This window comes from Malassezia japonica, chromosome 6, assembly GCF_029542785.1.
Source record: "Malassezia japonica chromosome 6, complete sequence".
NCBI lineage: Eukaryota > Fungi > Basidiomycota > Malasseziomycetes > Malasseziales > Malasseziaceae > Malassezia > Malassezia japonica.
The window spans coordinates 548,939-576,190 of record NC_083375.1 but is presented as its reverse complement, the minus strand read 5'-3'; the positions used below and the strand labels follow the sequence as shown (position 1 = coordinate 576,190).

At 61.0% G+C, this 27,252-nt stretch overlaps 19 protein-coding genes across 19 annotated transcripts; 12 read left to right on the top strand and 7 right to left on the bottom strand.

Annotated features, from left to right (window-relative positions):
- Nucleotides 1-25: 25 nt before the first annotated feature.
- Nucleotides 26-1,042, bottom strand: MJAP1_003454 (uncharacterized protein; the record flags this gene model as incomplete). Its single annotated transcript, XM_060267382.1, has 4 exons — nt 26-509; nt 532-614; nt 637-807; nt 830-1,042. The coding sequence occupies 4 exons, from the start codon at nt 1,040-1,042 to the stop codon at nt 26-28; spliced, it is 951 nt and encodes a 316-aa protein (XP_060123365.1).
- Nucleotides 1,043-1,078: 36 nt separating this feature from the next.
- On the top strand, nt 1,079-1,456 carry MJAP1_003453 (uncharacterized protein; the record flags this gene model as incomplete). The annotated part of the gene is made up of 1 exon (XM_060267381.1): nt 1,079-1,456. The coding sequence occupies one exon, from the start codon at nt 1,079-1,081 to the stop codon at nt 1,454-1,456; it is 378 nt and encodes a 125-aa protein (XP_060123364.1).
- A 288-nt stretch (nt 1,457-1,744) lies between these two features.
- HGH1 lies at nt 1,745-3,241 on the top strand (the record flags this gene model as incomplete). The annotated part of the gene is made up of 3 exons (XM_060267380.1): nt 1,745-1,972; nt 1,996-2,106; nt 2,129-3,241. The coding sequence occupies 3 exons, from the start codon at nt 1,745-1,747 to the stop codon at nt 3,239-3,241; spliced, it is 1,452 nt and encodes a 483-aa protein (XP_060123363.1).
- A 44-nt stretch (nt 3,242-3,285) lies between these two features.
- Nucleotides 3,286-4,098, top strand: MJAP1_003451 (uncharacterized protein; the record flags this gene model as incomplete). The annotated part of the gene is made up of 2 exons (XM_060267379.1): nt 3,286-3,565; nt 3,743-4,098. The coding sequence occupies 2 exons, from the start codon at nt 3,286-3,288 to the stop codon at nt 4,096-4,098; spliced, it is 636 nt and encodes a 211-aa protein (XP_060123362.1).
- Nucleotides 4,099-4,111: 13 nt separating this feature from the next.
- On the bottom strand, nt 4,112-5,276 carry MJAP1_003450 (uncharacterized protein; the record flags this gene model as incomplete). The annotated part of the gene is made up of 2 exons (XM_060267378.1): nt 4,112-4,652; nt 4,675-5,276. The coding sequence occupies 2 exons, from the start codon at nt 5,274-5,276 to the stop codon at nt 4,112-4,114; spliced, it is 1,143 nt and encodes a 380-aa protein (XP_060123361.1).
- Nucleotides 5,277-5,363: 87 nt separating this feature from the next.
- Nucleotides 5,364-7,386, top strand: MJAP1_003449 (uncharacterized protein; the record flags this gene model as incomplete). Its single annotated transcript, XM_060267377.1, has 2 exons — nt 5,364-5,536; nt 5,559-7,386. The coding sequence occupies 2 exons, from the start codon at nt 5,364-5,366 to the stop codon at nt 7,384-7,386; spliced, it is 2,001 nt and encodes a 666-aa protein (XP_060123360.1).
- Nucleotides 7,387-7,808: 422 nt separating this feature from the next.
- On the top strand, nt 7,809-8,846 carry ERG25 (4alpha-methylsterol monooxygenase; the record flags this gene model as incomplete). Its single annotated transcript, XM_060267376.1, has 2 exons — nt 7,809-8,090; nt 8,121-8,846. The coding sequence occupies 2 exons, from the start codon at nt 7,809-7,811 to the stop codon at nt 8,844-8,846; spliced, it is 1,008 nt and encodes a 335-aa protein (XP_060123359.1).
- Nucleotides 8,847-8,978: 132 nt separating this feature from the next.
- MJAP1_003447 (uncharacterized protein) lies at nt 8,979-11,220 on the top strand (the record flags this gene model as incomplete). Its single annotated transcript, XM_060267375.1, has 4 exons — nt 8,979-9,646; nt 9,669-11,146; nt 11,170-11,194; nt 11,217-11,220. The coding sequence occupies 4 exons, from the start codon at nt 8,979-8,981 to the stop codon at nt 11,218-11,220; spliced, it is 2,175 nt and encodes a 724-aa protein (XP_060123358.1).
- Nucleotides 11,221-11,260: 40 nt separating this feature from the next.
- Nucleotides 11,261-11,997, bottom strand: MJAP1_003446 (uncharacterized protein; the record flags this gene model as incomplete). Its single annotated transcript, XM_060267374.1, has 3 exons — nt 11,261-11,590; nt 11,613-11,775; nt 11,798-11,997. The coding sequence occupies 3 exons, from the start codon at nt 11,995-11,997 to the stop codon at nt 11,261-11,263; spliced, it is 693 nt and encodes a 230-aa protein (XP_060123357.1).
- A 77-nt stretch (nt 11,998-12,074) lies between these two features.
- Nucleotides 12,075-12,407, top strand: ELF1 (AAA ATPase Elf1; the record flags this gene model as incomplete). Its single annotated transcript, XM_060267373.1, has 4 exons — nt 12,075-12,138; nt 12,164-12,218; nt 12,241-12,346; nt 12,384-12,407. 4 exons carry the CDS (start codon nt 12,075-12,077, stop codon nt 12,405-12,407), a joined length of 249 nt encoding a protein of 82 aa, XP_060123356.1.
- Nucleotides 12,408-12,428: 21 nt separating this feature from the next.
- On the bottom strand, nt 12,429-15,078 carry ppk32 (Protein kinase domain-containing protein ppk32; the record flags this gene model as incomplete). Its single annotated transcript, XM_060267372.1, has 12 exons — nt 12,429-13,057; nt 13,081-13,159; nt 13,182-13,379; nt 13,402-13,586; nt 13,611-13,673; nt 13,696-13,773; nt 13,796-13,871; nt 13,894-14,120; nt 14,143-14,228; nt 14,298-14,530; nt 14,583-14,649; nt 15,044-15,078. 12 exons carry the CDS (start codon nt 15,076-15,078, stop codon nt 12,429-12,431), a joined length of 1,956 nt encoding a protein of 651 aa, XP_060123355.1.
- Nucleotides 15,079-15,183: 105 nt separating this feature from the next.
- On the top strand, nt 15,184-16,237 carry MJAP1_003443 (uncharacterized protein; the record flags this gene model as incomplete). The annotated part of the gene is made up of 2 exons (XM_060267371.1): nt 15,184-15,573; nt 15,989-16,237. 2 exons carry the CDS (start codon nt 15,184-15,186, stop codon nt 16,235-16,237), a joined length of 639 nt encoding a protein of 212 aa, XP_060123354.1.
- A 421-nt stretch (nt 16,238-16,658) lies between these two features.
- MJAP1_003442 (uncharacterized protein) lies at nt 16,659-18,718 on the top strand (the record flags this gene model as incomplete). The annotated part of the gene is made up of 2 exons (XM_060267370.1): nt 16,659-16,719; nt 16,755-18,718. The coding sequence occupies 2 exons, from the start codon at nt 16,659-16,661 to the stop codon at nt 18,716-18,718; spliced, it is 2,025 nt and encodes a 674-aa protein (XP_060123353.1).
- Nucleotides 18,719-19,151: 433 nt separating this feature from the next.
- Nucleotides 19,152-21,023, top strand: MJAP1_003441 (uncharacterized protein; the record flags this gene model as incomplete). Its single annotated transcript, XM_060267369.1, has 1 exon — nt 19,152-21,023. One exon carries the CDS (start codon nt 19,152-19,154, stop codon nt 21,021-21,023), a length of 1,872 nt encoding a protein of 623 aa, XP_060123352.1.
- Nucleotides 21,024-21,162: 139 nt separating this feature from the next.
- On the top strand, nt 21,163-22,114 carry MJAP1_003440 (uncharacterized protein; the record flags this gene model as incomplete). The annotated part of the gene is made up of 5 exons (XM_060267368.1): nt 21,163-21,208; nt 21,231-21,294; nt 21,317-21,501; nt 21,524-21,907; nt 21,930-22,114. The coding sequence occupies 5 exons, from the start codon at nt 21,163-21,165 to the stop codon at nt 22,112-22,114; spliced, it is 864 nt and encodes a 287-aa protein (XP_060123351.1).
- A 41-nt stretch (nt 22,115-22,155) lies between these two features.
- On the bottom strand, nt 22,156-23,747 carry MJAP1_003439 (uncharacterized protein; the record flags this gene model as incomplete). Its single annotated transcript, XM_060267367.1, has 2 exons — nt 22,156-23,715; nt 23,739-23,747. 2 exons carry the CDS (start codon nt 23,745-23,747, stop codon nt 22,156-22,158), a joined length of 1,569 nt encoding a protein of 522 aa, XP_060123350.1.
- Nucleotides 23,748-23,849: 102 nt separating this feature from the next.
- Nucleotides 23,850-24,975, top strand: MJAP1_003438 (uncharacterized protein; the record flags this gene model as incomplete). Its single annotated transcript, XM_060267366.1, has 5 exons — nt 23,850-24,084; nt 24,107-24,174; nt 24,197-24,257; nt 24,280-24,703; nt 24,828-24,975. The coding sequence occupies 5 exons, from the start codon at nt 23,850-23,852 to the stop codon at nt 24,973-24,975; spliced, it is 936 nt and encodes a 311-aa protein (XP_060123349.1).
- Nucleotides 24,976-24,983: 8 nt separating this feature from the next.
- MJAP1_003437 (uncharacterized protein) lies at nt 24,984-25,709 on the bottom strand (the record flags this gene model as incomplete). The annotated part of the gene is made up of 1 exon (XM_060267365.1): nt 24,984-25,709. One exon carries the CDS (start codon nt 25,707-25,709, stop codon nt 24,984-24,986), a length of 726 nt encoding a protein of 241 aa, XP_060123348.1.
- Nucleotides 25,710-25,842: 133 nt separating this feature from the next.
- Nucleotides 25,843-27,121, bottom strand: MJAP1_003436 (uncharacterized protein; the record flags this gene model as incomplete). The annotated part of the gene is made up of 2 exons (XM_060267364.1): nt 25,843-26,711; nt 26,734-27,121. The coding sequence occupies 2 exons, from the start codon at nt 27,119-27,121 to the stop codon at nt 25,843-25,845; spliced, it is 1,257 nt and encodes a 418-aa protein (XP_060123347.1).
- Between the last annotated feature and the right edge of the window lie 131 nt (nt 27,122-27,252).

Sequence of the window (27,252 nt, the reverse complement as noted above, 5' to 3'; positions counted from 1 at the left end):
TCAAAGTCCCACTGCGGGGTCAGCACTACAGACGTGCCTTGCTCGGGAGCTCCTCGCGGTCCTGCTCCTCTGCACCGTCGACGATGCGGCATACCTCATTGATGGTTTTTAGGACCCATTCTGCGCCGTCCTCGCTCGCGAGGAACTCGAGGCCGCGGCGCTCGTCGGCCGGCAGGTGCGCAAAGCTCGGCCGCGCACGGAGAAGGCCGAAGATGTGGCTCGTGACCTGCGGCCCGACGCCGCCTTGGGCGTGGAGCGCGGCAATGGTGGTGAGGCTTACGCGGATGCGGTTCACCTCCCACGGCGCAAACGACTCCGCGTCCTGGCCGTGATACAGCGGCGGCGGGGCAAAAAGCGGCCCGTACTCGTAGCCGACAATGTACACGCCGAGATCGGGGTGCGAGTGCGCGAGGACTTGCTGCAGGCGTTCCGACTTTTCGCGGTAGATATCGTCAAAGAGCTCGGCACCGACACGCTTCGCGTCGGCCCACTGTGCAGGCGACAGGTCGCTGGGTCAGTCGCACGACGTACCGCCTCGGCGCCGTCGGCATCGCGGCCGCACATTCTTTGTCCTCGTCGACCATAGCACGGAGTGCCGCGAGGTTGTTGATCGTCTGCATAAGAGGAGGCACGTACTTTGGGGGTGCCGACCAGCCCGAGGCACTTGAGGCCGACTTCGCGCATGAGACACGCCCGCTCGACGCGCTCGGTGACCGGGCGCAGGTCGGCCTCGTGCTCGCGGCGCATGACGAACCTATGCATCGCCTGCAGGCTTCCAGGCGAGTTGAGCGCAAACATGGTCGCGGTCTGTGTGAGCCAAGCGACGTACAAGCACCGTCATCCATTCGCCCCAGCCGATCCCCCGGCCCTGCGCCTCGGTACCGATCCGCGAAAAGAGGTCGTCGAGCAGCGATGCGCGGGGCGGCGACCGCGGCTTGCCGCCGGATCCGCTCGCAATCGTCACCGCTTTCTGGTACGCCGACGGGCGCGCGGCGTACTTGGGCGCGTTCAGCAGCGCTTTCAGCGCGGGGGCCAACGCCATGGTGGAGGACAGCACGTGATCTTCTCGTCTGCCACCATGTCTCTGCCGCGGTTCGCGGCGATGCGCCAGGTGCGCCTGCTGCGCCCCAAGGCGCCTGCTGTGCGGCAACCTGTTGTGACTGCCTGTGCAGTGCCAAAGGTGGCCGTGCCGCACGTTAGCGCGCGTATGCGCGCGATGCCGGCGATGCGTGCCTCGCCGATCCTCGCCATGGCTCGGCTCTCCCTCACGAATATGCGCAGCGTGCCGGCTGTCTCGCTTGGCGGCGTGCGGTACGCGACATACGGCTCAGAGTACCAGCCGTCGCAGCGCAAGCGCAAGCGCAAGCACGGATTCCTCGCGCGCCTGCGGTCGCGCACCGGCAAGAAGGTGCTCGTGCGACGCCGCCTGAAAGGACGTGCGCGTGTCTCGCACTAGATACCATGAGCTGTGCGTAGAAAGCGCATGCGTTTTGCGCCCGGTGCTGCGTGCTCGCGTCTTTTTGCATCGCGCTGTGCCGCCCCCGATTCCTATTGCTGCACGAAAACGCTGTGCGCTATCTGTACGCTGCACGGCGCCGTGTCCATACCATATTGCTACGGTGGGCGTGTGGTGCTCGCCGAGCATCCCCCGCCCTCCCTGCTACGCCCGCTCCGCCGCGGGCGATTCTTCTTGTAGCCACGTGCGTAGCCAAAATTTCTCGCGCGGCGTCTGTGCTTTTCCATCATGTCGCTCCCAGCCAGCCATGAGGTGCTGACGTTCCTTGCGGATCCAAACCCCCAGGTGCGCCAGGTCGCGATGGCCAATGTGGTGGGCTTTAGTGCGCAAAGCAGCCCCAACCGCGCGCTGCTCACCGACAAGGTGACCGACAGCAACGGCGAGCCGCTCAAGATCTGGGACGACTCGCCACTGGATGTGCTGCAGTCGATCAAGAACCTGTGCCATGACCAGCCTGTATGTTGCTAACACTCATCCAGATTACGATGCACGACGCGCTCAGTGCGCTAATCAACCTCACCGACAGCCCCTCGGTCGCGCTGCGCATCGCCGACCCCGAATTTCTCAAGTTTTTGGTGGCCTACATTGGCGTACGTTTTCGTGCTGACGCAGGACTCGGTGTCACTCCTGGCGGATCTGGCGTGCATGCTCCTCTCGAATCTGACCAAGTTTGAGCCGGTGTGTGCGCGCCTGCTCGATATGGTCGTCGAGGACCGTCCGTTTTACTCGTTCCTCTCGCCGCTCGACTTGCAGCTCTCGCTGAGCGGCCTCGACGCGGACCCCTCGCAGCCCGACTATGAGGAGCGCAAGCGCGCGACCGCCGAGGCGACCGAGCGCCTGAGCCAGTCGGTGCGCGCGGCTGACGCGGTCAAGTTCCCTGCGCTCGTGAAGCTGATCCGTGCGTTTGAGGAGGGCGCGTCGGTCGAGTCAAGCAGCGCGAGTGCGAGCGACATGCGCGCGCGTGTCGCCGCGACGAAGCGCGACAACGAAGGGCGCCCGGTCGAGATGGGCGCCGACGGCCGCCCCGATGTGCGCCGCAAGTCCAACTGCAACTTTCTCGCGAGCGTCTTTGCGAACGTGACCGTCTTGCCCCGCGGCCGCGACTTCTTCGTGCAGCCAATCGAAGGCGCGGACAAGGACAGCGCGGACGCCTACCCCGTCGGCCGCATCATGGTTTACACTGAGCACGCGGACCTTATCCGGCGCGGCGGCGTAATTAGCGCGCTGAAAAACATCCTCTTTATCAAGAGTGCGCACAAGCTGATCCTTGCGCCGGGCCCTACGATGAAAGAGTACGAAAACTACCATGCGCCGGTCGACATCCTGCCCTACCTGCTCATGCCGCTAATCGACGGCAAAGAGCTCGCCAAGGTCGACCTCGACGACCAGGAGGCGCTGCCCGAGTCGTGCCAGCTCGTGCCGGAAGACAAGCCGCGCGAGCGCGATGCGGCGCTGCGCCTGATGCTCGTCGAGTGCCTCCTCCTGCTGTGCACCTCGCTGTACGGCCGCGAGTGCCTGCGGAGTCGCGGCGCGTACATTGTCGTGCGCGAGGCGCATCTTGCCGAGCAGAAGGAAGAGATCACCGAGGCGATCGTGCGTCTTGTCAACCTTCTCAAGCGTGAAGAGTCCGATGCGACGCTCGCCGGGGGCGGCGACGTGGACGTCGGCGCAGAAGACAACCAGGACGACGACGACGACGACGACCTAATTATTGAGGAATTGTAGCGTAGAAATTTTTGATCGCAATCGGGCGCTTCGCGTCGACGACGATGAGCGAAGGCCGTGGGAATATGAGCACGCCTGCGTGGCTGATGGAGTTTACCTCTAATGCCGCCGAGACGTTTGTGACGGCGTACTACGCCGCATCCGACTCGCCGCAGCGTACGCAGCTCCTCCCTTCGCTGTACCTGCCCAACTCGTCGATCGCGTGGAATGGCAACCCGATCAGCGGCGCCGCGCAGTTCGCGCAGGTGCTCGACGCGCAGCCCGGGACGCAGCACGAGATCCAGTCGCTCGACTGCCACCCCCTCGGACCGACCGGAGCACAAGGTGCGTACGCGCAGCGCACGCCCGCTGGGCACGGCCATGCAGCGGCGCTCTACCGCTGTGATGCGTGCCTGGGCGAAAGCACTGCCGCGCTCTCGTAAGGACTCGGCGTGTGTAAGAACACAGCACGCAGAGTAGTATACAGAGCGCACATGCGCTGCGTCCGCAGAACTAACACAGACCAACGCGAAGCGCCGTCGCTTCTTCTGAACGTGTCCGGCACCGTCGCGCACTACACCCCCGAGAGCCTGGCGACGAACGAGTCGAGCGCGCCCAAGTCCGCGTCCGCGCCCGCGTCGGCGGCTGCGAGCAAGCGCAAGTTTGACGCCGAGGCGCCGCTCTCGACGCACCCCCGCGTCTTTTCCCAGAGCTTTGTGCTAATCAATGGCGCTGGCGCCAACGCCGAAGGCGGTGTGCCGTTTGTCTGGACCCAGTCGCGCAGCGCCGCCAAAGGAAAGTCGTCGTCGGACGCCGGCGGCCAAAAGACCGTGGCCAAATACTTTATCCAAGCAGATGCGCTTCGGTTCGTAGGCTAATTGTATCATATCACTACTGAGACGGCGTGGACTGGCGCTGGTCGAGCGAGCCATAGGTAGGGTCGGGGCGGTGCACCGTGACGCCCTCCAGCTGCGGCTCGTCGTGGTACGCCGCCTGGAGGTCCGCCTCGGCGCGCGACGGCGGCGCCTGCACCTCGACCGCGTGCGCGTCGCGGCCGCCCGGGTGAGCATGGCAAATGACCAGGCACCCGTTCTTGAGCAGGCCCGGCACGACCAGCGCGAGCGTGCGCACGCCCATCGAGATGAACGTGATCAGCACGAGAGAGAACGGGCGCGAGCGGGGCCCGATCACCGGCACGGAGCGCAGGCTGAGCACGGCCGCATCGAGGTACATCGATGCGCAGTACACCGTCACGTCCGAGTTCATGCCGATCCACACGGCCAGGAGGATGCCAAACACCACGTTCACGCCGATCGTGTACCACAGCGCATCCGCGAGTCTGTGCACGCCATTGTACGGGTCGCGGACCCAGTCGGCGTCCAAAAAGAGCTGCTGCCAAAAGAGATTGTACACGACGAGCACCGTGACGAGTCTGGGTTAGTCTCTCGACGTACTTGTTCGGCACATGCACGAGCAACAGCTCGAATGGGTGCACCCACCGCGGCTTGTACTTGGCGCGCAGCACGATGAAGTTGACGAGCGACAGGAGCCCCGCGCCGGCGAGGACGTAGCAGCCGACCGCACGCGTGGTGGGCGTGTCGAGCACGAAAAAGATGAACCAGAGGCCCAGCAAGTAGTTCTCGACCGCGAGGCGCGAGCCGGTGGACTGGACGACGCAGCGCTGCGTGTGTGCGTTCTGCGAGATGACGGCGAGCATGCAGAACCCGACCTGGAACAGGAGCAAAACAAAGAGGTAGCCAAAGAACAGCTTCGGCGACGGGGTCAGGAGCGTCGAGTGGCTATTAAAGACATCATCGATCGACGGCACAATCATCACACCAAAGATGCCCGCGACAATGCACAACAGCACCGACAGCGGCGTGTTCATCTGCAGGAACACGAGCGAGCGGCGCTCGCGGGGGTTCAGCGGCGCATACGGCGCCTCGTCCTCCTCCTGCTCCCGGTTGGCCTCGCGCTCTTCTGGCGTCGGCTCCTGCGGCGCAGCAGGCGGCGCAGGCTCACGCGGCAGTAAACGCTCCTCTTCCTCGCGCACCATGCTGCCCTGGGGAGAGTTGCCCGCGATATGACCACGTGGGAAATACGCGCGAACGTGCCCACAATGCGGCTTTCTGCACCTTCCACCATGAACCCCCCGGCTGCGGATGAGGCTAGTGTGAACGCGGATGCGGCTGCGTCCAGCTCGCAGTCTCTCCAGCGTCCCGAACCGGTGGCTAGGAGCTCGACTACGTCGCTCAACGAGGAGCTCGAGGAGCACCCGCTGCCCGACGAGGACAAGGCCAAGATTGTCGAGAAATAGTGCGTATCCTATCTGACCCAGCCTCGTGCGCCCCGACAATGCCTCGGAGACCTCTGGAACGGAGAACGTGCAGGAGGAGAGTGCGGTGGAGCACCCCAGCGGCCAGTCGAGCATCTCGGGAGTGAATGCGAGCAGTATCTCGGCACTGCCCGCCGACGGCGAGGAGTACCAAGCGCCCCACCACACCCAGGGCGGCGCCATCACCGAGGACCTCTACCGGTGGGCGCACCAAAACAAGCGCCCCCGCAGGCCGCGCAGCGAGAGCATGCACGCGATCAGCACGAGCGGCATCGAGGCGCCGCTGGACCGCGACCTTATCAAGCAGCCCGGCGGCTTCCGCCGCTCCTTTGTGCTGAACCAGGCGGCTGAACAGGGCAAGCCGCCGCCCCGCGCGCTGCGCAGCTTTGTCGACTTCCTCATGCTCTACGGCCACTTTGCCGGCGAGTACCTCGAGGAGCTCGAAGAGGATGTGGAGGAGCTCGAGGACGAGCTCGAGGCGGACCTCGAGCAGGCGATCCCCGGCACGTCGCGGACGGCGGGCCAAGGCACCAGCGAGGGCTCGCGTCTGCTGGCGCACCCTGTCCACGGCGAGATTCCCGCTTATCGCGGCAACCGCCACGAGCGCAAGCGCGGCGAGGCGAGCGTTACCGAGGCGGTGCTCATGCTGCTCAAGTCGTTTGTCGGTACCGGCATTCTGTTCCTGGGCAAGGCGTTCTTCAACGGCGGTATCCTCTTTTCGACAATCGTTCTGTGCGTGATTGCGGCCGTGTCGCTGTGGTCGTTCCTGCTCCTGGTGCAGGTCAACCTGAAGCACCCGGTGGGCTTTGGCGAGATGGGCGGTCTCCTGTATGGCCCGCGCATGCGCACCGCGATTTTGTTTTCGATCGTCTTTTCGCAGCTTGGCTTTGTCGCGGCGTACACCGTGTTTGTGGCGGAGAACACACAGTCGTTCATCTTGTCGGTGACCGAATGCGAGAAGTACATGTCGATCGGCACGCTGATTCTCATCCAGTGCATCATCTTCTTGCCGCTGAGCCTTGTACGCCGCATCGCGAAGCTGTCCTCGACCGCGCTGATTGCCGACGTCTTTATCCTGCTGGGCATCGCCTACCTCTTCTACTTTGAGGCGGGGCACATTGCCCGCGACGGTCTTGCCGACGTCGTGCTCTTTAACAAGCGCGACTTCCCGCTGCTGATCGGCACGGCGGTGTTTACGTTTGAGGGCATTGGTCTCATTATTCCCATCACGGACAGCATGAAGGAGCCGCAAAAGTTCCCCCGCGCGCTGTGTGGTGTGATGCTCGGTGTCGGTCTCCTCTTTTCGCTGTCGGGCGTGCTGTCGTACGCGACTTTCGGCAGCGACGTGCAGACTGTGGTCTTTGCGAACCTCCCGCGCAACTCGCACTTTGTGCAGGCGATCCAAGCCTTCTACTCTGTGGCCATCCTCCTGTCCATGCCCCTCCAGCTCTTCCCTGCGCTCTCGATCCTGGAGCTGGGCCTGTTCAAGCGCAGCGGCAAGTACGACTGGCGCACCAAGATGTCCAAGAACGCCTTCCGCTTCTGCGTGGTCATCTTTAGCATGGTCTGCGCGTGGCTCGGTGCGAACGACCTCGACAAGTTTGTGAGTCTGATTGGCTCCGTGGCGTGCGTGCCGCTGTGCTTCATCTACCCCCCGCTGCTGCATCTGCGTGCATGCGCCACGACTCGCCGCGCCAAGATCTTGGACATTGGCCTGTTCATTTTTGGCATTTTCTGCGTCGTGTTCGCCGGCAGCCAGACGGTGCACTCGATGCTCAGCGGCTCCAACCCCCCGAAAGAACCGATTTGTATCCCCCCGGGCAAGCAGTAAATTCTAGGAAATAGTAAAGCTATAGAAACTCTCGTCATGTACAACGAGACCTTGCGACGCAGCTCATGGGAGGGCGCGAAGACCGTTCCTGCTGCCACGACGCACCCAGCCCCATCGTCCCACTCCTGGCAAGCCAGGCTGGTATGACTCTCCGACTCCTTTACGACCTCACACAATCATGGAGAGACGGCTTGTCAGCGCGCCCGGTTCTACTGAGGAGGTGCTTTTATAGAAGTCGGGGTCTTTGCCTTTTGGCAATTAGCGTTAAGGAAAAGCAAAACCGCACGCCGCGCAGGGGAGAGGTAATCACACGTGACGCCCACGTGGGAACCCGAATCGCACGATTTTGCACGAGCCGAACCACGCGGCAGGGGCGCTAGAACGTTTAAAATTGCGCACGCGAATTGCAGCGACCAGCAACCATGGAAGGTCTCGCGCACCATTTTAACCACACGCTGAGCTCCCTTGCGGACTCGCTCACGGGCCACCCCACGCCTGTGTCGATGCTCTACAAGGGCGTGGAATACGCCTCGCTGAGCACCGCGGAGCGCCTCTGGGTCCAGTGGTACCAGTACTGGGACAATCCCGTTATTGCCACTGGTGTCATGTCTTTCCTACTCCATGAGATTGTGTACTTCGGTCGCTCCTTGCCGTGGTTCATCATCGACATGATGCCGTCGATGCGCAGGTACAAGCTGCAGCCGGTACGTTGATCACGCACGACTGACCTTCAGGGCAAGGTTCCCACCCTCGCCGAGCAGTGGCGCTGCACCAAGCTTGTTCTCCTGTCCCACTTCACCGTTGAGCTGCCCCAGATCTGGAGCTTCCACCCGATCTGTGAATACTTCGGCCTCACTACGCACGAGGTGCCGTTCCCGTCGTGGCTCAAGATGGCGTGGCAGATTGCTCTTTTCTTTGTTTTCGAGGATACCTTCCACTACTGGGCACACCGCGCACTGCACTGGGGCCCGCTCTACAAGCACATTCATAAGCTGCACCACGAGTTCAGCGCGCCGTTCGGTCTCGCCGCCGAGTACGCCCACCCGCTGGAGGTGCTGATCCTCGGCATGGGCACGATCGGCGGTCCCTTCCTTCTGTGCGCTTTCACCAAGGACCTGCACATTGTCACCGTGTACCTGTGGATCGTCCTGCGTCTCTTCCAGGCGGTCGACGCGCACTCGGGCTACGACTTCCCGATCTCGATGCACAACTGGATGCCGCTCTGGGCAGGTGCGGATCACCACGACTACCATCACATGGCCTTCCTTGGCTGCTACTCGACCTCGTTCCGCTGGTGGGACCACCTGATGGGCACGGACCTCGGCTACAAGCGCCAGCGCGCCAAGGAGCGCAGGCTCCGTGAGGAGGCCCATGCGAAGGGCGTGAACCTCAACGCGGCCGCCGTCAACGGCCCCAAGGCCACGGCTACCGCCCCGGAGTCCAAGGTCAAGGCGCAATAGATAGATCTTTCCTCCACTGCTCTCATACCTGTATCATTTCCTGATCAATCCCTCGTTCCGTCCGCGATTGGCTCGGCGCTCGGCCGTAGGTGGAGGCAATGGCCGTGCACGGGTTGCTTAGCGCCTCGGAGGATGTCGACGATTGTACATTCGCTGCGCGACTACCGCCCACCGACGCGGGCGCAGCAGTTCGCCGACACGTTCGGATTGCCTCCGGATGAGGGGCCGTACGTAGATGCCGCGGGCATCCGCGCCGAGATCGTCTCGGCTGTGCTCTCGCTCTCGAACCCGAACGAAGAGGGGCAGGAGGACCTGGTGTACGCGGGCCGTCTGACGCTCACGCCGTCGTTTTTGTGTTTTGCGAGCCAGGGAGACCGGGGCCGGGGGTGCCGTGTCGCGATCCCGCTGAGCACCGTGCGGCGTGTGGAACGCCTCAACACCCGCGACGCCGTCTTTGCTTTGAGCATCTCGGTCTGGCACGGGATGCAGCTCATCTTTCAGCTGAATGCGCTGCGGCCGTCGTGCGAGGGCTTCTGCAACGCCCTACGTGATCGGTTGCGTGCACACCTCAGCGAGATGAAGCAGCTCAAGCCGTTCTTGGCCGGATGCTACTCGGAAATGATGCTCAAAGAGTCGGGCGAGGAACCCGTCGAGGGGGACGCGCTGGAGCCCACGCCTCCCGCTGAGGGCACTTTGATCGATACAGAGCCGAGCGGAGGGGCGTATGCCAAGTCGGCGAGCGACATTCCGTACCACATGGGCCTCGGCGCCCAGTTTGGCTTCCCAGGTGACCCGAAAAAGTACGTTGCCCTACTGACCCAGGCTGAAAGAAAAAAGCAAGATGCGGCTTTGGAAAGAGTACCTGCGTCTGCACGGCCGCAACATTACGCTCCTGCGCTACCCCCAGTTTACGCGCCTCGTCCAGGTCGGCCTGCCGAACCGCCTGCGCGGCGAGATCTGGGAGGTGAGCAGCGGCTCGATCTACCGGCGTATGGCGAACCTGGGCGTGTACCAGCAGATTTTGGAGGAGCACAAGGGCATGACGAGCATCAGCACGGAGGAAATCGAAAAGGATCTGAACCGCTCGCTACCTGAATACGCGGCGTACCAGTCGCCGGAAGGCATCGAGACGCTGCGGCGCGTGCTCGTTGCGTACAGCTGGAAGAACCGCGAGTTGGGCTATTGCCAGGCGATGAACATTGTGGTCGCTGCGCTCCTCATCTACATGTCAGAGGAGCAGTGTTTCTGGATGCTCGACACGCTGTGCGAGCGTCTCTTGCCCGGGTACTATACGCAGTCCATGTCGGGCACGCTGCTCGACCAAAAGGTGTTTGAGAACCTTGTGCAGACGACCATGCCCGTGCTTCACGAGCACTTTGTGCGCCACGATATGCAGCTGAGCGTCGTGACGCTCCCATGGCTCTTGTCGCTGTACATCAACTCGATGCCAATGGTCTTTGCCTTTCGCATTGTCGACTGCTTCATGGCATTTGGCTCGCGCGTGCTCTTCCAGATTGGCCTCGCGATTCTCAAGATCAACGGAGACGATATCCTCCAAGTCACAGACGACGGCACGCTCATCGGGATCCTGCGCAACTTTTTCCGGACGCTGGGCGACAGCGCCTACCCCGAGAGCCCCGACCCGCGGCGTCAGCAGGTGACGCGCTTCCAGCAGCTGCTTGTTGTTGCTTTCCGCGAGTTTAGCGTGATCACCAACGAGACGATCGATGGCGAGCGCAAGCGTTTCCGCCAGCAGATTGTCGACGAAATCGAGGCATTCGCACGCCGCTGTGCAATCCGCAACCTCAAGGACCACGGGCACTTTGACAAAGCCCAGCTCGGCCTGATTTACGACCAGGTGGTCGAGGCAATCTACCGCGCCCGCCACGCGCCCGAGTCGCTCACCGGCACCGCGCCGGAAAATGCAGCAGTGATTCCGGCGGTGCTCGATCCAATGCAGGACCTCAAGGAGATGCGCATCAACCTCACGACCTTCCGCCTATTCCTCGGCGAGATTGCGACGTGGGCACGCGACGAGTACATTGTCAGCAATGGCCTGCAGGAACGCATCGAGCGCCGCATGCCTGAGCAGGACCTCGCGGCGCGCATCTTTGCGTTCTGGGACAGGGACAACTGCGGCTCGCTCACGTTCCAGGACATTGTCACCGGCCTCGACGAGCTGATGAGCGCCGAGGGTGACGTCGCCAAGACCACCGAGTGGTTTTTCCGCCTACATGGCCACGGAAAGGAGTTCCTCACCCGCAACGAGGTCCTGATTCTCTCTGAGTCGCTCTTGTTTAGTACGTGTCTATGACTAACGCAGTGTACCGCAACGAACCGGGTGACGAGCACCTGAGCGCCATCTCCAAGCTGATTACCCAAGCATTTGAGCTCGGAGGATCCGAGCAGCATCCCTAGCGTTGATAGCCCTCCATGATCTGTTTCATGAGACTCGCACCGACCACCTCGCGCAGCTTGTCCGAGGGATCCGTGCCGTTGGCTTCCGACTCGCGCATGATCTCCTCGACGTGCGCCATGAGCTGGTCAGCTTTCTCGTCCAGGTCCTGGTCGTCCGCATCCTCCTCATCCTCGGCCGCCTCGAGGCGCTCCTCCGCCTCCTCGTCCTCGTCCTGCTCACCGACGCGCGCCAGGAGCTCGCTGCGCGGCGTCGCCTCCTCGCCCGTGACAGAGCGCAGGTATTCGGCGACCGCCTCGCGTTCATTTACCAATGCATTTTCGGCCGCCTGGATGAGTCGAGGCACGTACCGTGAGGCCCTCGTGGTTCTTGCGCGACGCGTCGGCGTGGAACTCGTCCACGAGCAGCTTGGCCGTCGGCACGTCTTCACAAAAAAAGAGCGGCGTCTCGCCATCGTCGTCGGTAACATTCACCGCATCCTTCGACACATTCGGGTAGGTGAGCAGAAAGCGCCTGAGTCAGAAAAAACACGCACAAGAGCTCGGCGCGGCCATAGGACGCGGCCGCGTGGATCGGCGTATATTTGGAAAAATCGGCACTGGTCGGCGTCACACCGCCGTGCTCCAGCAAGAGCTTGACACGGTCAAGATCGCCGTCTCCTGCGGCGATCCAGACGTTCGGTCCCTCGCGCACTTTGGCTGCAATCTCTTCCTGACTCGGCACGGGAGCTGGCATGATGTTGCGTTCAAAGCACGAGCCACCCGCACGTGACTCGTATCGGACGTCGCGCGAGGCAGCGAAACGCCTCCAGGATGGGCAAGCGGAAGAAGTCGACGCGCCAGCCCGGTGCGGGCAAGGCCAAGACGCCGCCGCTGGGTACGTGATGGGATATTAACGAGAGACACGGTATTCACATGCCTGTTTTGCAACCACGACAAGGCTGTGTCGTGCAAGATGTAGGTTGTCCCACTGACGCAGCGACGACAAGGCTCGCATCGGCTACTTGAGTTGCAAGATCTGCGGCCAAAAATTCTCTGCAGACACAGACACGCTGTCCCAGCCGATCGACGTGTACTCGTATGTGGTTATGCTAACGCAGGCAATGGATCGACGCTTGCGAGGATGTCGCTGGGCAAGATGCATAGCGCACCATGTGTACTGTAGACCTATTTCAACGGATCAAAGTCGGCCCACGTCGACTTGGATGGCACAGATGCAGAGCTCGTGCTGGGCGCCTGGGGCTGCAGCATGCCACCGCTCCAGCCGGGAGGAGCGCTTGGCTTGGCTGTATGTACATTGGCACGGGTCGGCTGCAGGGGCGGTGCGCTCAGCGTCGGCATCGCAGGCACCTTGCTCGGCGCCGGGTCAGAGACCAGCGCGTCAAAGAGGCCGGTCGAGGTGCTCGTAGCTGCGGGCGTAGTGGGCTGCGAAATGGTCACGGCAGGGCGGGGCGGCGGGGCAAGCGACGGCGTCGCCCTCGGCGCTTGCAGCGACGGCCGCGGCGACATGGCCGGTGAGGGCACTGGCGCGGGGGTGCTCGCCGCACTCGAAGGCTTTACCATGCTGTCAAGCAGCGAAGGCATGTCCATACTCGTGCTGGGGCCGTCGAACAGCAACGTATCGAGCGACGACGGGGCGGCGGCCTGTGTCTGGCCCACGAGCGTCTCAAAGTCCACGTCGGTGTTTGCACCGATGCGCGACGAGAGGCTGGGACGCGACGCAGTCTTGTACTGCTCGTTAACCATTTGGCTCGTATGCTCCTCCACACTCTGCGTCTCCTTCAGGTAGGCCATGTCTGGGTAAGGGTTTGGTACGTACGCTCTTTCTCGATCTTGTCGCTGATCTGGCGAATGACGCGCATGAAACGGGCAAACTGGGCTTGGCTCAGCGCGGGGCACTGCGTTAGGCGGTCGACGTACCATGCACATCACCCACAGGCGGGGTAGGATCGACGTAGCTTGCACGTCGCGGTCTACCTTGACTGAAATGGCTTCGTAGACAGCAAGGGATGCAACCATCACCGAGGGCTCGCGCGTCTTGATACGCGCAAGCGTGGGAACCAGCGATTCACTCAGCGTGACCTTGTCGAGTACCGGCGTTAGGGCATGGAAGCAAATCTGAATAAGCCAGGAAACGTACCAAGCAGCTGACTTTGACCGACAGCGTCTTGGTCTTGGAAAAAAGCGCCGTGAGTTTCGGCAGGAGAATATCCTTCACATGCGAAAACTCGAGCAGCTCACAGAGCCGCGGAACTTTCTGAAGCGCATTCTCTTGCACGGCAATGTGCTCATTCTCCAACGACGAGTAAATGAGCGGCATGACCTCTGTTTATTAGCCGGGCAACGTACCTTCTCGAAACTGGGCAGGCGCCATCTTGCCCACAAACAGATCGATTTGGTTCAGCAGAAGCACTGGGTTAGGCGAACAACTTACTCTGGTTCTGGGGAGGATCCCGGATGAGAAACAGAGGCTTCAAGCGGGGAAGCACACTCGACCCAAATTCCAAAGACGCTGCGTAAGTGTGGGCACGTACAAATGTTGCTTGCCATCAAAAAGACGTTGGGCAGGATATACGGAAGGAGCGAACGGTCCGACATGATTTCCACCATCTGCGTTAATTGATTCACGTACCGAAGGCAACAGCTTGCGTCGCTGCAGCGCGGGCGAGAATTGCGGCAGGACTTTGAGCAGACCACGGAGGAATTGCACCTTCTCTTGTTTGCTCCGTGCCGAGAAGCTGTCACGTTCCATAAACTTGAGAATAGAAACAAGCATGCTGTTAAAGTATGCAAGTGTTTGGAACGTTTTGGCAGTGTACCGCTGTTCATCCGAGCGCGAGATCAGGTTGCTCAGAATGACTGCGTCAGCAAAATGACATACCTTGCACATCAGCTCCCAGCGAGTTCCACTTGGGCGAATGGATCCGGTCAGGGAGTCGGTCAGCATACGACCGCAGCGCATTGATGCTGCCATGCGTTTGATACGGAGTTTGGCCCTCATGGAAGAGGGTAAAAATTAAAACACCAAGCGAATACATGTCGTTGGCCATCGTTGCTTTCCGATCAAGCGCATAGATAGGATCCATAAAATCCATATCGCGCTGCAACAGAACTGGAAGCGAATCCTCCTCGTCCTCAAACGCCCAGCGCACATTGGCAGACTCATCGCTGCCAAGGCTCGTAAGGTAGCCAACACCTGCCAGTTTCCAGTCGCCTTTGGCATTAACCACAACGGCGCCAGGCGTAAGATTCGTATGAATCCGCTTGGACTCGTGCAGAAATTGAAGCGAGCGCGCGAGCTGAGTCAGGAATGCAACATACCTGCAAGAGGCCCTTGCGGATTTCCACTTCGTCCAGTTGGTATTCAGGGTTCGACTGCGCGCTAATGCTTCCAGCGAGCGAGATCCCAACATGCTCTGTGGCAAATACGAGCTCTGTGCGGCTCTCCTCGACAGGTTCGACCACCTCCAAGATGCATGGATGGCGCAGTCGTGACAGTGTTGTTACTTCGCGTTTCAGCTGATCCACCGCTCGAATTCGGTCGGAGCCTTTGAGCGTTGGGGTATAGGACCACACCGATACAAAGTCACGCGCAGGAGGCTGCGGGCCGCTCGTTGGGGTGCTCGTGCCTCCTGACTTCTTCGTAGCCGTATACACCTTCCATAACCCGATTTGGATGCTGCGTGAGCCAAATTACGTACGGAGCACGATCCTCGTCAATGGTATAATTAATAGAGATATTTGTCCGCCCCCTGCAAATGAGCTACTCGCAGAGCACATACAAGAACGTCGAGGCCTGATTCCATAGCGATACCATGGCGATGCACACGGAGCACAGAGCACGTCCGTAGCGGAGCGACCCTGTTGGATTACGTCAGACAAAGCCAGGCCCTTTCCAACAGGAATCAAGACGGTCAGTGCGATGGACGAGAGCGTCGCTGCACTGATCGCGCGGCTGGCCGATGCCAATCTGTATACTTCAGAGAAAGATGCAGACATGGCTGATCGATTCTCCCAGGAGCTTTTAGCGATTCAATCCATCTACGGCGAAGACGAGCTCGAGCTGCAAGAGTCGCCGGACGATGCTTCAAACCAGGACACGCGTCTCTTGCTGCGTGTGTCGCTGCCCATGAGTGATGCTAAAGTAGTTGTTCGCATTCTCATTCAACTGCCGCCAGGATACCCCGATGCAGACGTGCCCCCGAAATTCAAGCTGCTGAACAAGTATATTGGTCGCTTCGGTGCCGATGCATCCGTGCAACAATTTGTCGCTGCTGTATTCCAGACGGAGAGCGAAAACGAAGTGGAATGGGTGCGTGGCGAAGCTATGCTATTTGAAGGAATTGAAACCATCACCGAACATATTCGGAGTTGGTACGATACCAGGAGCCAAGACCAGGCCCCCACAGAAGAGGGTCAGTCCGAGGCAACAGCGGCGACTATACCTGAAGAGAAAGAGTCCTCTCGCGATACCATCGCCTCCATTCGCTCCGTTCGGATTGATCCCTCTGCGATCGTGCGCAGCGAGTCGATTGTGGAGCGCAAGTCCGAGTTTCTCGGCCATGCAGTACGCATCACGCATCCCGACCAAGTCCCCCTATTCCTCTCTCACATCGTGGATACTGACAAACGCGTTCAACGCGCAACGCACCCCATCATCCATGCGTGGGTTTGCAAGACCGACGACGGTGTGCTGCATCATGGTGCGTATCTAACCTAACCTATAGACTGTGACGACGACGGCGAAACGGCAGCCGGTGGGCGCCTCGCACACCTCTTATCGCTTCTGGTACGTGCACCACGGTAACCACCAGGATCTCGAGAATGTTTTAGTCGTTGTCACGCGCTGGTACGGAGGCGTGCTGCTCGGCCCCGACCGATTTAAACACATTAACCGAGCTGCACGCGACGCGCTGACGCGTGCAGGATTGGTCGATGCACCCGCAGGTGCGAATTCACGCGTCGCGAAGCGCTAGCGAAAGACGCCGAGCCAACCGGACCACACTCCGAATCACCGATGAATTGCCACGCGCCAAGGCTTGAGCCGTGCGCGGCATGTACTTCCTAGCGAATCATGATCCGATAGATTAGCTAAGCACCAGTGTAGAAGGAAGCCGACGCGCGATGGAGCCTGTAACCGCGGCGAGAAGCCGACACGCGCCCTGTGATTGGTCGGTAGATAATTGAGCCGCGGCACGGACACGGACACGCCCTTGCCCCTGGCAGTGTTTGTGGCTGCGTACCGTGCAGGTGGCTTGTTTGTTGAACTCACCTTCGCTTCTTTACCATCCTCTCATTCTTGGTGTTTTGCCAATGTCGGTCCTTTTCCGCTCCTGGTTGGGGGCCTTCGCAGTTGTTTTTCTTTGTGTTGTAGAATTCAGCTATGCCCAAGATGCTATGCGTCACCACGCGCACATTGCGAAGCGCGCCTTGACTACCAAGGCGAACGACGTTCAGAGTATGTTTTTTTCACAAGTGTTTTGCTAACCCCAGACAAGGAGTTTGACTATGTGATTATTGGCGGTGGCCAGGCTGGTCTTGTTGTCGCCTCGCGCCTTTCGGAGGATCCCAGCCTGAATGTGGCTGTGATCGAGGCCGGCGGAACCGGTCTGGAGTCCGACGAAGCGGCGAAAATCGATGTGCCTGCTGGCAACTTGTACAACTCGCCTGTGCAGTCCGACCTGAACTGGAACTGGACGACGACCCCCCAGGATGGCCTCAACGGCCAGTCGAAGCCCTGGCCCCGTGGCAAGGTGCTTGGTGGTAGCTCGGCGATCAACGGTCTCTACTACGTCCGCCAGAGCGCCCTGGAACAGAACCTCTGGGCTAGCCTTGTTGACGGTGGCAAGGACAACTGGAGCTGGGAGAACATGCTCCGTGCGATGAAGAAGAGCGAGTCTTTCACTCCGCCCACCGACGAGGCCCGCCAGTTGGGTGAGATCCACTGGAACGAGACTGCGCACGGCAGCAAGGGCCCTATTCAGGTGTCATGGCCTGCTGTGTCGTACGCTCCCGTCGGTGCCTTTATTGAGAGTGCTTCGGTCGTGTCGGCGCCTGCTACGAACAACCCCGACAGCGGCAACGCGTGGGGCACTTTTGTGGCCAACTCGGCGATCAACCCCAGCAACTGGACGCGCAGCACTTCGCGCACTGGCTACATTGACCCCTTCACTTACCGCTCGAACCTTGTTGTGCTGACTGGCTACATGGTGTCGAAGATCAACTTTGACACCTCGAACAAGGACAGTGTCACAGCGACTAGCGTGGACTTTATGAAGAAGCGTGGTGGCAAGGTGTACCAGGTCAAGGCGAAGCGCGAGGTGATTCTCAGTGCCGGCTCGGTGAACGACCCCCAGATTCTCCAGATCTCGGGTATCGGTGATGCTAACCTGCTCAAGTCGAAGAAGGTGCCTGTCGTGGTCGACCTCCCCGGTGTTGGCTACCACCTGCAAGACCATCTGTCGGGTGGTGTCGAGTACTCGCCGAAGAACGTTTCGGAGCTCGCTCCCTCGAAGATCACGGGTGATGCCAAGACGGACTCGTTCGTGAACAGTGCTACGTCGTACACCAACACGAGCCAGCTGCTTGGCAAGCTCGAAGATCAGGTCATGGGTGCTGCCCGTGGCAACATCTCCAAGGCGGTTGCTGCGTACAATGCGCCCGACGCCGTCAAGAAGGGCTACAACATGACCTACAGCGCGACGGCCAACCACATTTACGGCACGCATATTGGTGCGATGGAGCTGCTCTTCTCGATGGCTTTCGGCCAGATGCAGGTGCAAGCTGCGCTCCAACACCCCTTCTCGCGTGGTTCGATCACCATCGAGTCACAAGACATTTTCGACGCACCCAACATCAACCCCCAGTACCTTGAGCAAGACAGTGACATGGCTATCCTGCGTGCCGGCTTCCAGATGGCCCGCAAGATTGGCCAGCAGGCACCGCTCAGCGATCACTTTGCTACTGAGACAAAGCCTGGTTCCGGGGTGACGAGTGATGCGGCGTTGGACAACTGGATCCGCGGTGTTGTCGGTACCGAGTTCCACCCCAGCTGCACTTGCTCGATGCTTCCTCGCGATGCCGGTGGTGTCGTTGACACGAACCTGCTCGTGTACGGCACGAGCAACCTGCGCGTGATCGATGCTGCCGTTCCCCCGCTGTCTGTTTCGGCACATTTGATGGCGATTGTCTACGGCATTGCCGAAATTGGTTCCGAAATTGTCATCAAGAACAAGGACAACTACAACAAACAGTCTGGCGGCTCGAGTGGCTCTGGCTCGTCGGGCAGTAAGGGTGGCTCGAGCGGCAGTGGCTCTGGCTCTGGCTCTGGCTCGGGCTCGGGCTCGGGCTCGGGCTCTGGCTCTGGCTCTGGCAACGGTGCCGCTGCCCTTGCGCCCGTCAGCCTGCTTGGCACCCTGGGCTCGCTCATTGCAGCGGTTCTTGTGCTGATGCTTTAAAATTTGGATACCACCGATACCAAGGTCATCACCGATCTACCTCCCCCTCTTACGGCATGCATGAAAATTGCTAATACGCGCCACCCCTCAACGCGCCGGGTGCAAGGACGCGTTGGAACGCGTCCGCCATGTGATTTCGGGCACGCGCTGCAGGCACGTCAAACCCTACCTGCATCGATGTGACGGAGCAGGGTCGAGCTTGGCGCGGTATTTAGACCAATAGGACAATTTCTTTCCGACACTAAATTCTGTGTGGAGTTACGTGGCCACTGATGCAGCTGCAAATAGCCCTACGCTTTGTGATGGGCTGATTCTTGCAGCTGTGTCGCGATCCAGACGCCAGACTCTACGCGGAAGCCCGGGGCGGCACAAACTCGCGCCGGTATGAATTGCGAACGGACGCGTTGTTTTTCTTTATCCCCTCAACCATCCCATGAAGCTCACCCTCGGTAACTGGGCCGCCGTGCCCCTCGCTGTGCTCGCCACGGCGTCGTGCACTGCCGCGCAGCCCTCGCCGGCCTCCAATGAGACCGTCCACTTCACTAAGCGTCAGACGACCGGCAATGGCTGGGATCTGGACGGCAAGTCCTACGACTACGTGATCATCGGTGGTGGCACCGCCGGTCTTGCGCTGGCCGGCCGCCTCACGGAGGACAAGTCCAACTCGGTGGCCGTCATCGAGGCTGGTAACTCGGGCTACGACGACGATGAGAAGTTCACCGTTCCCGCTGCCAACCTGTACGACTCGTCGGTCAACACCCAGTACGACTGGCAGTGGAAGACCACGAAGCAGAACTACATGAACGGCCGCCGCGCCTCATGGCCCCGCGGTAAGGTTCTGGGTGGTAGCTCGGCCATCAACGGTCTTTACTACGTCCGCAACAGCAAGAAGGAGCAGAACATCTGGAACGACCTTGCTGGTGGCAACTGGGACTGGGACTCGTTCCTGTCTGCGATGAAGAAGAGCGAGAACTTTGGCACTCCCCTCAGCAGCGTCGCCGACCAGGCCCACATCGAGTACGAGTCGAGCTCCCACGGCCACAACGGCCCCCTGCACACCACTTGGTCGGGTATCACCCACCCTCCGATCGGCGCCTTTGTCAAGTCGGCCGACTCGGTGTTGGGCGAGATCAACCACGACCCGTACAACGGCAACAACTGGGGTACCTACGTGGCCACCTCGACCATCAACAAGGACGACTGGACGCGCAGCTTCTCGCGCAACGCGTACCTTGACCCCGTTTCCCGCCGCTCGAACCTGCACGTCCTCACTGGCCACCGCGTGACCAAGATCCACCTGGACCGCTCGAACCCCGACAACGTTGTGGCGACCGGCGTTGAGTACGCTGCTAGCAGCGACGAGGACCGCCACACCGTGCACGCCAACAAGGAGGTTATTGTGAGCGGTGGTGCGATCAACACCCCCCAGATCCTTCAGCTCTCGGGTATCGGCCCCGCGAGCCTGCTCAAGAGCCACAACATTGACGTCGCGGTCGACCTGCCCGGTGTCGGTGCGAACCTGCAGGACCACCTTTCGGTCGGCATGTCGTTCAAGCCCAAGAAGAAGTCGGATGTCGGCCCCTCGTCGCTCACTGGCAACGCCAAGAAGGACTCGTACGTGAACGCGGCTGTGTCGTACGTCGGCATGGACAAGCTCTTCAAGGACCCCGACTCGTTCGTCAGCAAGATCCAGAACAGCGTCGATGGTATCATCAGCGGCTTTGACGCCCCCAGCGCTGTGAAGAAGGGTATGCGCAAGACCTACTCGGCCATTGTCAACGACATCTACCCCTCGAAGGTGGCCCCGCTCGAGATCCTCGGCAACGTCATGTTCGGCAGCATTTCGATCCAGGCCGCCCTGCAGCACCCCATGTCGCGTGGCTCGGTGAAGATCACGAGCAAGAACCCCTTTGCCAACCCCAACATTGACCCCGGCTACCTCTCGCAGAACACTGACCTGGTGATCCTGCGCCAGGGTGTCAAGCTGATCCGTAAGCTCGCCCAGCAGTCGCCGCTCAAGGACCTGATCGACTACGAGCAGAACCCCGGCAGCAACGTCCAGAGCAACGACGACATTGAGAACTGGGTGCGCCAGGTCGGCGGTACCGAGTACCACCCCAGCTGCACCTCGTCGATGCTCCCCCGCTCGCAGGGCGGTGTCGTCGGCAACGACCTCAAGGTGTACGGCACGTCGAACATCCGTGTCGTCGACGCCTCGGTCCCCCCGATTTCTTTCTCGACCCACCTGATGTCGGTTACCTACGGCATCGCCGAGGTTGCTGCTAACCTCATTGGTGGCAACTAAGCTTACACTTTTACTTTACGAAGGGCACTGCACACCGATCGCCTTTCCGGCCATCACTCTTTTCATAGCTTTGCAGCTCCACAGACAATTACATGAGCCACGTGGGCAACACGCGCCGTTTGCGCTCGACCTCGACACGATGGGCGCGGCGGAGAGCCGTCCCGAGGCGGGGGAAGATAGTATTGGTGCGTGGCGCGACTTATGCAGCCCCCAAGCAAGGATTTCATGTGATCCGTGTGGCACAGGGAAGTCCTGCGCAGCACGCGGGATTGTACGTGCCGTCACTCACACAGCGAGCCTTTCTTTGACTTTTGCATCGGCATCAATGGCCAGCCGCTGACCGACCTCGGTGTCGAGTTTCCGCCGGGCATGCCGATCGGCCGCCGCATGGGGTACGCAAGCTGGAGCATGGTCGAGGCGAACGAAGGGCGCGAGATCGTCCTCAACGTTTGGAGCTCAAAGCAACAGGCTTACCGAGGTACGCACTGACCCTAACGTAGATGTGCGTATCGTCCCATCGCGCGCGTGGTCGGAATCATTTGCGCGGGAGAGCGGGCAACCGTCGCTGCTCGGCCTCACGCTCCGCCTGTGCAACCCGACGGTGACCATTAGTCACGTATGGCACATTCTCGACGTGCTCGAAGGCAGCCCCGCCGACTCTGCCGGCCTTGTGCCGTACGGCGACTATATCATCGGCTGGACGGGGGGACCGCTGGAGAGCGAGAACGACTTTTTCCAGCTGATCGAGCAGCACGCCGGCCGCAACCTCGCGCTGTATGTCTACAATAGCGACTACGACCACACGCGCGAGGTGGTCATTATGCCGAACCGCGACTGGGGCGGCGACGGCCTGCTTGGCTGTGGTGTCGGCTATGGACTGCTGCGTACGTACCTTTGCTGACCCAGACCGCATTCCCAAGCCCCAACGGACATGGGAAGAGGAGGAAGCACCGCCGGCGCCGGCGGCCAGCGCCCCGGCACAGCCCTATGCACCGCCCCCGCAAGGCTACTATGGTGAGCACGCAGACTACAACGAGGCCGGCAACGCGTCCGGCGTGACGGTCAGCGTACATGCCGAAGAGGAGGAGTAGTTGCGTAGATGATACCTATACTAAAATGCCAATGTTTATGTTTATGCGTAGATGACCTTGGTCACAGCCGCGACGCCGGCCTTGTAGCCATGCTCAAACTCCCACAGCAGCGAGCTCTTCTCCGTCTCCTTCTCGTGGGCTGCGAGACGCAGGTCCGCGAGCTGGTGCGCAAAGCCGACCTCGGAGCCGCTCTGGAGGAAGGCAAAAGCGTCGGAGGTGCCCAGGCGGAAGCCCTGCTCAAAGCGCCAGTGCTCGTACTTGCCGCCCTGGCCCTTCCAGTAGTTGACGTGGCCGTCGTACGCCGCCTTGAACTCTTGCTCGACGGGTCCCTGGAGCTGCTGGGGGTTCGGCGTGCGGCCCTGCAGGGGGTTGAGCGACGGAGGGAGCGAGCCCTTCTCGACCGCCGTGTAGAAGCACCAGCCAGGGTCAGGGCCGCCTTCCTTCTTCAGCGTCCAGTAGTAGTAGCCGGCCGTGTGGCGCTCAAACGCGTGCCACTCGGCCTTGGTCCAGAGTGTGCGCGCCTCGAGTTTGCTCTGGATCTGGCTCAGCTCAAACGAGCGCGGGTTCAGCGCACCGCTCCACTCGCCAATGATGATCGAGCCGTGGGCCTTCTTGGAGATGCCCGAGAGCCACTGTGACGTAGGACCGTTGCTGTTGGGATCCATCTTTTGCGCGTGCGCCTCGGCGGGAGTGTTCTGGTCGCCCGGCGTGAAGCAGCGGTAGACGTGGTGGTCCAGTACCAGAGGGCTGCCAGCCGTCGAGTTCTCGCCGACAAACGTGGCGTAGTGGTCGGTTGCCCAGCCGTCGCCGAGGTACAGCGGGAGCTGCTTGACCTCGGGCACCTTGCTCGAGCGGATCGAGGAAATAGCCTTGTTGTAGAACGACTCGAGGCCCGAGCTGTTCTCGGGCTCGTTCAGCAGTTCGAGGCCGACCACGTTCTCGAACGGCGCCACGGCCTCGGCCAGGGCGACGAGGATCTCGATCGTGAGCTTCTGGTTGGAGCCCGAGCTGAGGCCGTGCCAGAGGCCGGCCTTGCCAGTCGACACACCGCTGTGGCCGTCCTTGTTCTGGGCGCCTGGCGCACCGTGCAGGTCGATCAGCACGCCGATGTTGTGCGCACGCGCCTTTTCAATCGCGGCAGTAATATACTGCCACGCGCCTTGGTAGACAGCGGCGTACTTTTCGTACTCGGTGCCCTTCAACAGCGACGTAAGCTTGCCGCCATCCGCGCCGGCCAAAAAGTGGAAGTAGCCGATGGGAAGGCGCACCGAGTTGACGCCGTGCTGCGCCATCCACTTCCAGTCGCCGTCGTTAATAAAGTTGGCCCAGTGCTTCTCGAGGAGCGCACGGACTTCGTCGGGGTTGCAGTTCTTGACCACGTCAAACTCGGAGCCTTTCGGCTCGCATGCATTCTGGAAGATGCTGGGCGTAAGCCACGACTCCAGCGAGAACCACGAGCCAAGGTTCACGCCGCGCTGCTTGCGGAACTGGTAGATGCGGCGGGCATCGAGTGGGTCCTTGGTCCCGGGAACGCTCACCGGTGCATGCTTCTTGCCGTCGAGGTTCAGGCCGTCCACCTTGGAAGTCACTTTGTCGAGGATCTGTGTGAGCTAGACAAGCGTACCTTGTGCATCGTTGTAGTTGCGAACGCTCTAATTCCCGCAGGGTTCGGGGCACGCCTGCGGAGAAAGGTGGCCCGTGCTTTACCTAAGCCATTAACGGGCTCGCTTTCGCCATGGCGCCCAAACTGCGCATCTCGGCTGGACCCGACGCGGATCACCTGGAGATTGTCTCGGTGAATCATGACACGGAGCCATTTGTAGTCGACAGTGACAAGTTCCATGGGCGCCTGACGGTCCGCATCAAGGACTTCAAGGGCGAGGCGCCGAGCGGAGAGGCGGCGAACAAGACGGCCAAGTACTTTCAGGAACCGTACGGGGATGGCATGACGTACAGTATCCAGGTGCAGGGTACGTTCTTTGTCTTATGCAGGTACCTTCACCGAGTCGATCAACGCCAACGACCTCGTGTTTGGCAACGAGTTCGACAAGCCGATTCGTGTAAGTAGCTTTGCTCATGCAGGATTCACTTCCCTACGGCACGAGCCTTGCACTGCGCTTTGCGCACCTCGTGGACCCGAACTGTACGTGTGAGTGCTAATACAGTGTCGCATGACCTGTACGCCGACCAGCCGTGGGCCTTTTCCCCGCTGCTTTCGACCATGTACCGCGTGCAAGTGAACCGTGCGAAGGACGCGTACAAAGGCAAGTCGAGCAAGGACATGTTCGGGGACAAGGCATGGCCGGCGTTCCCTACGCCCGAAGGCAATAGCGAGGAGCACTTTGTTCGCGAAGACATTGCGCCCCTTTTCTTGGGCGACGAGGAAAAGGTCGACGAGAGCACCGGGATCCCGGAAAGCACGGTCAAGGAGCTGCAGTCGGACGATGCGAACGCCGCGAGCCGCACGCGTGCATCGTGGCTGGGCAAGAAGACGAACCGCGAAAAGGTGAGCGTCACACCCCGCGACGTCGTCACAGTCGACTTTTGCAACGGCTACATCGACTTCAACACGCTGCAGCTCGTGCTTCCGTATGCTGGCCTTCATTTTGATCTACAGAGGTATTGGGACGGCCAGCCGGTCCGCTACGTATGCAAGAACCTTGCCAGCAAGGAGGTGTTCTTTGTCGTGCAGTACGTCGACATGCTTACCCAGATTCCAGCTCGTCGAGCTCGACGAAGGCGTCGAGAACCCGAATGCCAAGTCGGAGGAGGACAAGGATGCCAAAACCGAGGACAAGAAGGACGACGCCAAGGCCGAGGACAAGAAGGACAACGCCAAGGCCGAGGACAAGGACGCTTAAACAACGCATTAGCGCGTGCCGAGATCGCCTTCGTAGAAGCATATACCTTGCGTATCCAGCCACGTCCGCATCCTAGCCCGCTCTTTTGTGCCAGCACCCGAGAGGACCTGCGCACGGATCCCGACGCCCATCATCTCGTCGAGCGGTACGGGCTCAAGGAGCAGGATGCGCTGGTACAGCTGCTCATCTTGGTATATTGCGCTGCACATGACCTCGTCCATGGCATTCGGCTCGCTTCCATAGAGGTCGGCGGCCATACGCGCCGCTGTCTCGGGGTCCACTTCGCTCTCCGAACTTGACGCCGACTTACGCCGCCGCGGCTTGCGCGCGCCAAGCGATAGGGCTTCGAGACCTTGCTCAAGCTGCGTCTCTTCACTGGTGCTCCATGCATCGGACGACACTGGTGATTCTTTTGCTTTGCGGCGTCTCCTTTGCGCCTTGGGCGCCTCGACCACCTCGATGCCTGACGAGTCTGTATCCGAGATGGTAATGACGTTGGGCGACGACGGCCCTTCGGCTGGAGCGGCTGACGACGACGCAGACGGCGGCGCGCGCGGCATGTCCACCTCGCTATGCTCTTGATAAAACACACGCAGCATCTCGATCAAGACGCCTTTCGAGCGCGACGTGACAAGGCCGAGTGTACGGCATTGCCGCTTGAGTTCGACCAGGCTCCATGCCTCGAAGGGGTAGTCGGCCGGATTCCCACGCCGCACATGCGCCGTGCTTGCCATGCCTGTTGCCTGGACTGGCAAGCGGCTCAGCAGCCCTAGAAGCTCGCTCTGCCCCCCTTGCTGCATGCCTGGGTATGCGAACCGAAGGCGCGTCGCGCCCCAACGCAGCATGCGTCTACCGTGTGGAGAAGAACTATTCGGCAAAGCGCACGACGCGGCCCTCTTTGGCGCTGGTGCGGATCAGGCGGAGGACGCGCGTCGAGGCCGACACCTGCTCGAGCGAGATGGCGAGGCGCTGTGCGATCGTGTCTGCGGCCTCCTTGGGCGATGCACTCTGGTCCGCAGCGAGGATCGTCTCGCCGAGGTTCGTGTAGAGATCAATGTAGCGTCCTGGAAGAATTGGGATCTCGCCGACGGCCAGCTTGGGCGGCTTCGTGGCAGTGACCTCCTCGCTATCCACCTGCGAGGTGGTGAGGCGCGCGAGGCGCAAGGCCGCCGGCTCGTCCTCGGCGTACACGCCAAACGTGTCGGGGTGCGTGCGCGGCGTCCATCCCAGCTTGAGCTGGCCTTCCTGCGGGTCCGTGCCCGTCTTGATGTACGAGCCGTGCGTACCTTCGACGCGGAAGCGGGGCTGCTGGGCGTCGGTGTGCGTCGAGAGGCACGTCGCGCCGAGGACCACACGGAGGCCACCGAGGCGCGTGCCCGGTGCAAAGGCGTCGCCCGGCAGCGGATGGCTGCTGGGGTAAGTCAGGATGGCCATCCAGTCGTCGTCGACGTTTGGCGGCCCCTGGCCGCGCTGGTTGCGCAGTGTACCAAAGATAGTCTCTGGGGGCCCAAACAGCGCCACGACCTGATCGACCAAGTGCGCGCCAAGGTCCCAGAGCATGCCGCCGCCCTCGGACTCTGGATCGACGCTCTCGCGCCAGCCGCCCTTGGCGATCGGGCGGAAGCGGTCGAAGCGCGACTCCCAGTAGGTCGGCAGTCCCAGTGCCGACGGCGGCGAGGCCGGATCGTTGAGCAGGAGCGACTTGAGCGTGAGGTAGTCACCGTCAAAGCGGCGGTCTGTGTAAGTCGCGCGACGTACTCTGGTAGACGGTGCACACCTTGCCCATGGACCGAGCGAGCTCCGCGAGCTGATCAACGGCCTTTTCGTCGAGGGCGACCGGCTTCTCGACGAGCACATGCTTCTTGTCCTTCAGCGCGCGCTCCGCGTACGGAAAGTGCGACGCGTTGTCGGTCGTGATAATCACCAGGCCGTTCTCTGGCAATGCGGCGAGCGCTGCATCGATGTCTGGCACCACCTGCACGTCCGGCAGGTCGGCAGTGGCATTTGGCGACGTCGAGCCCTCCGAACGAGGCCGCTGCAGCACAATCTTTAGCGCATAGAGCTCCGGCAGCGACTGCAGAAACGGGATATGAAATGTACGCGCGGAATTGCCGTAGCCGAGCACAGCCACGGGGATCGGCGACATGGTGGTAGGAATCAAGGAACAAAATATACAAACTATGATACAATGTGCGGCCTACCGACCCGCTCCTACTCAAAAGAGCAGGAGCATGGGTACTAAGATGGCCGTGCGGGCCTGCCTTGCGGCAGACACGA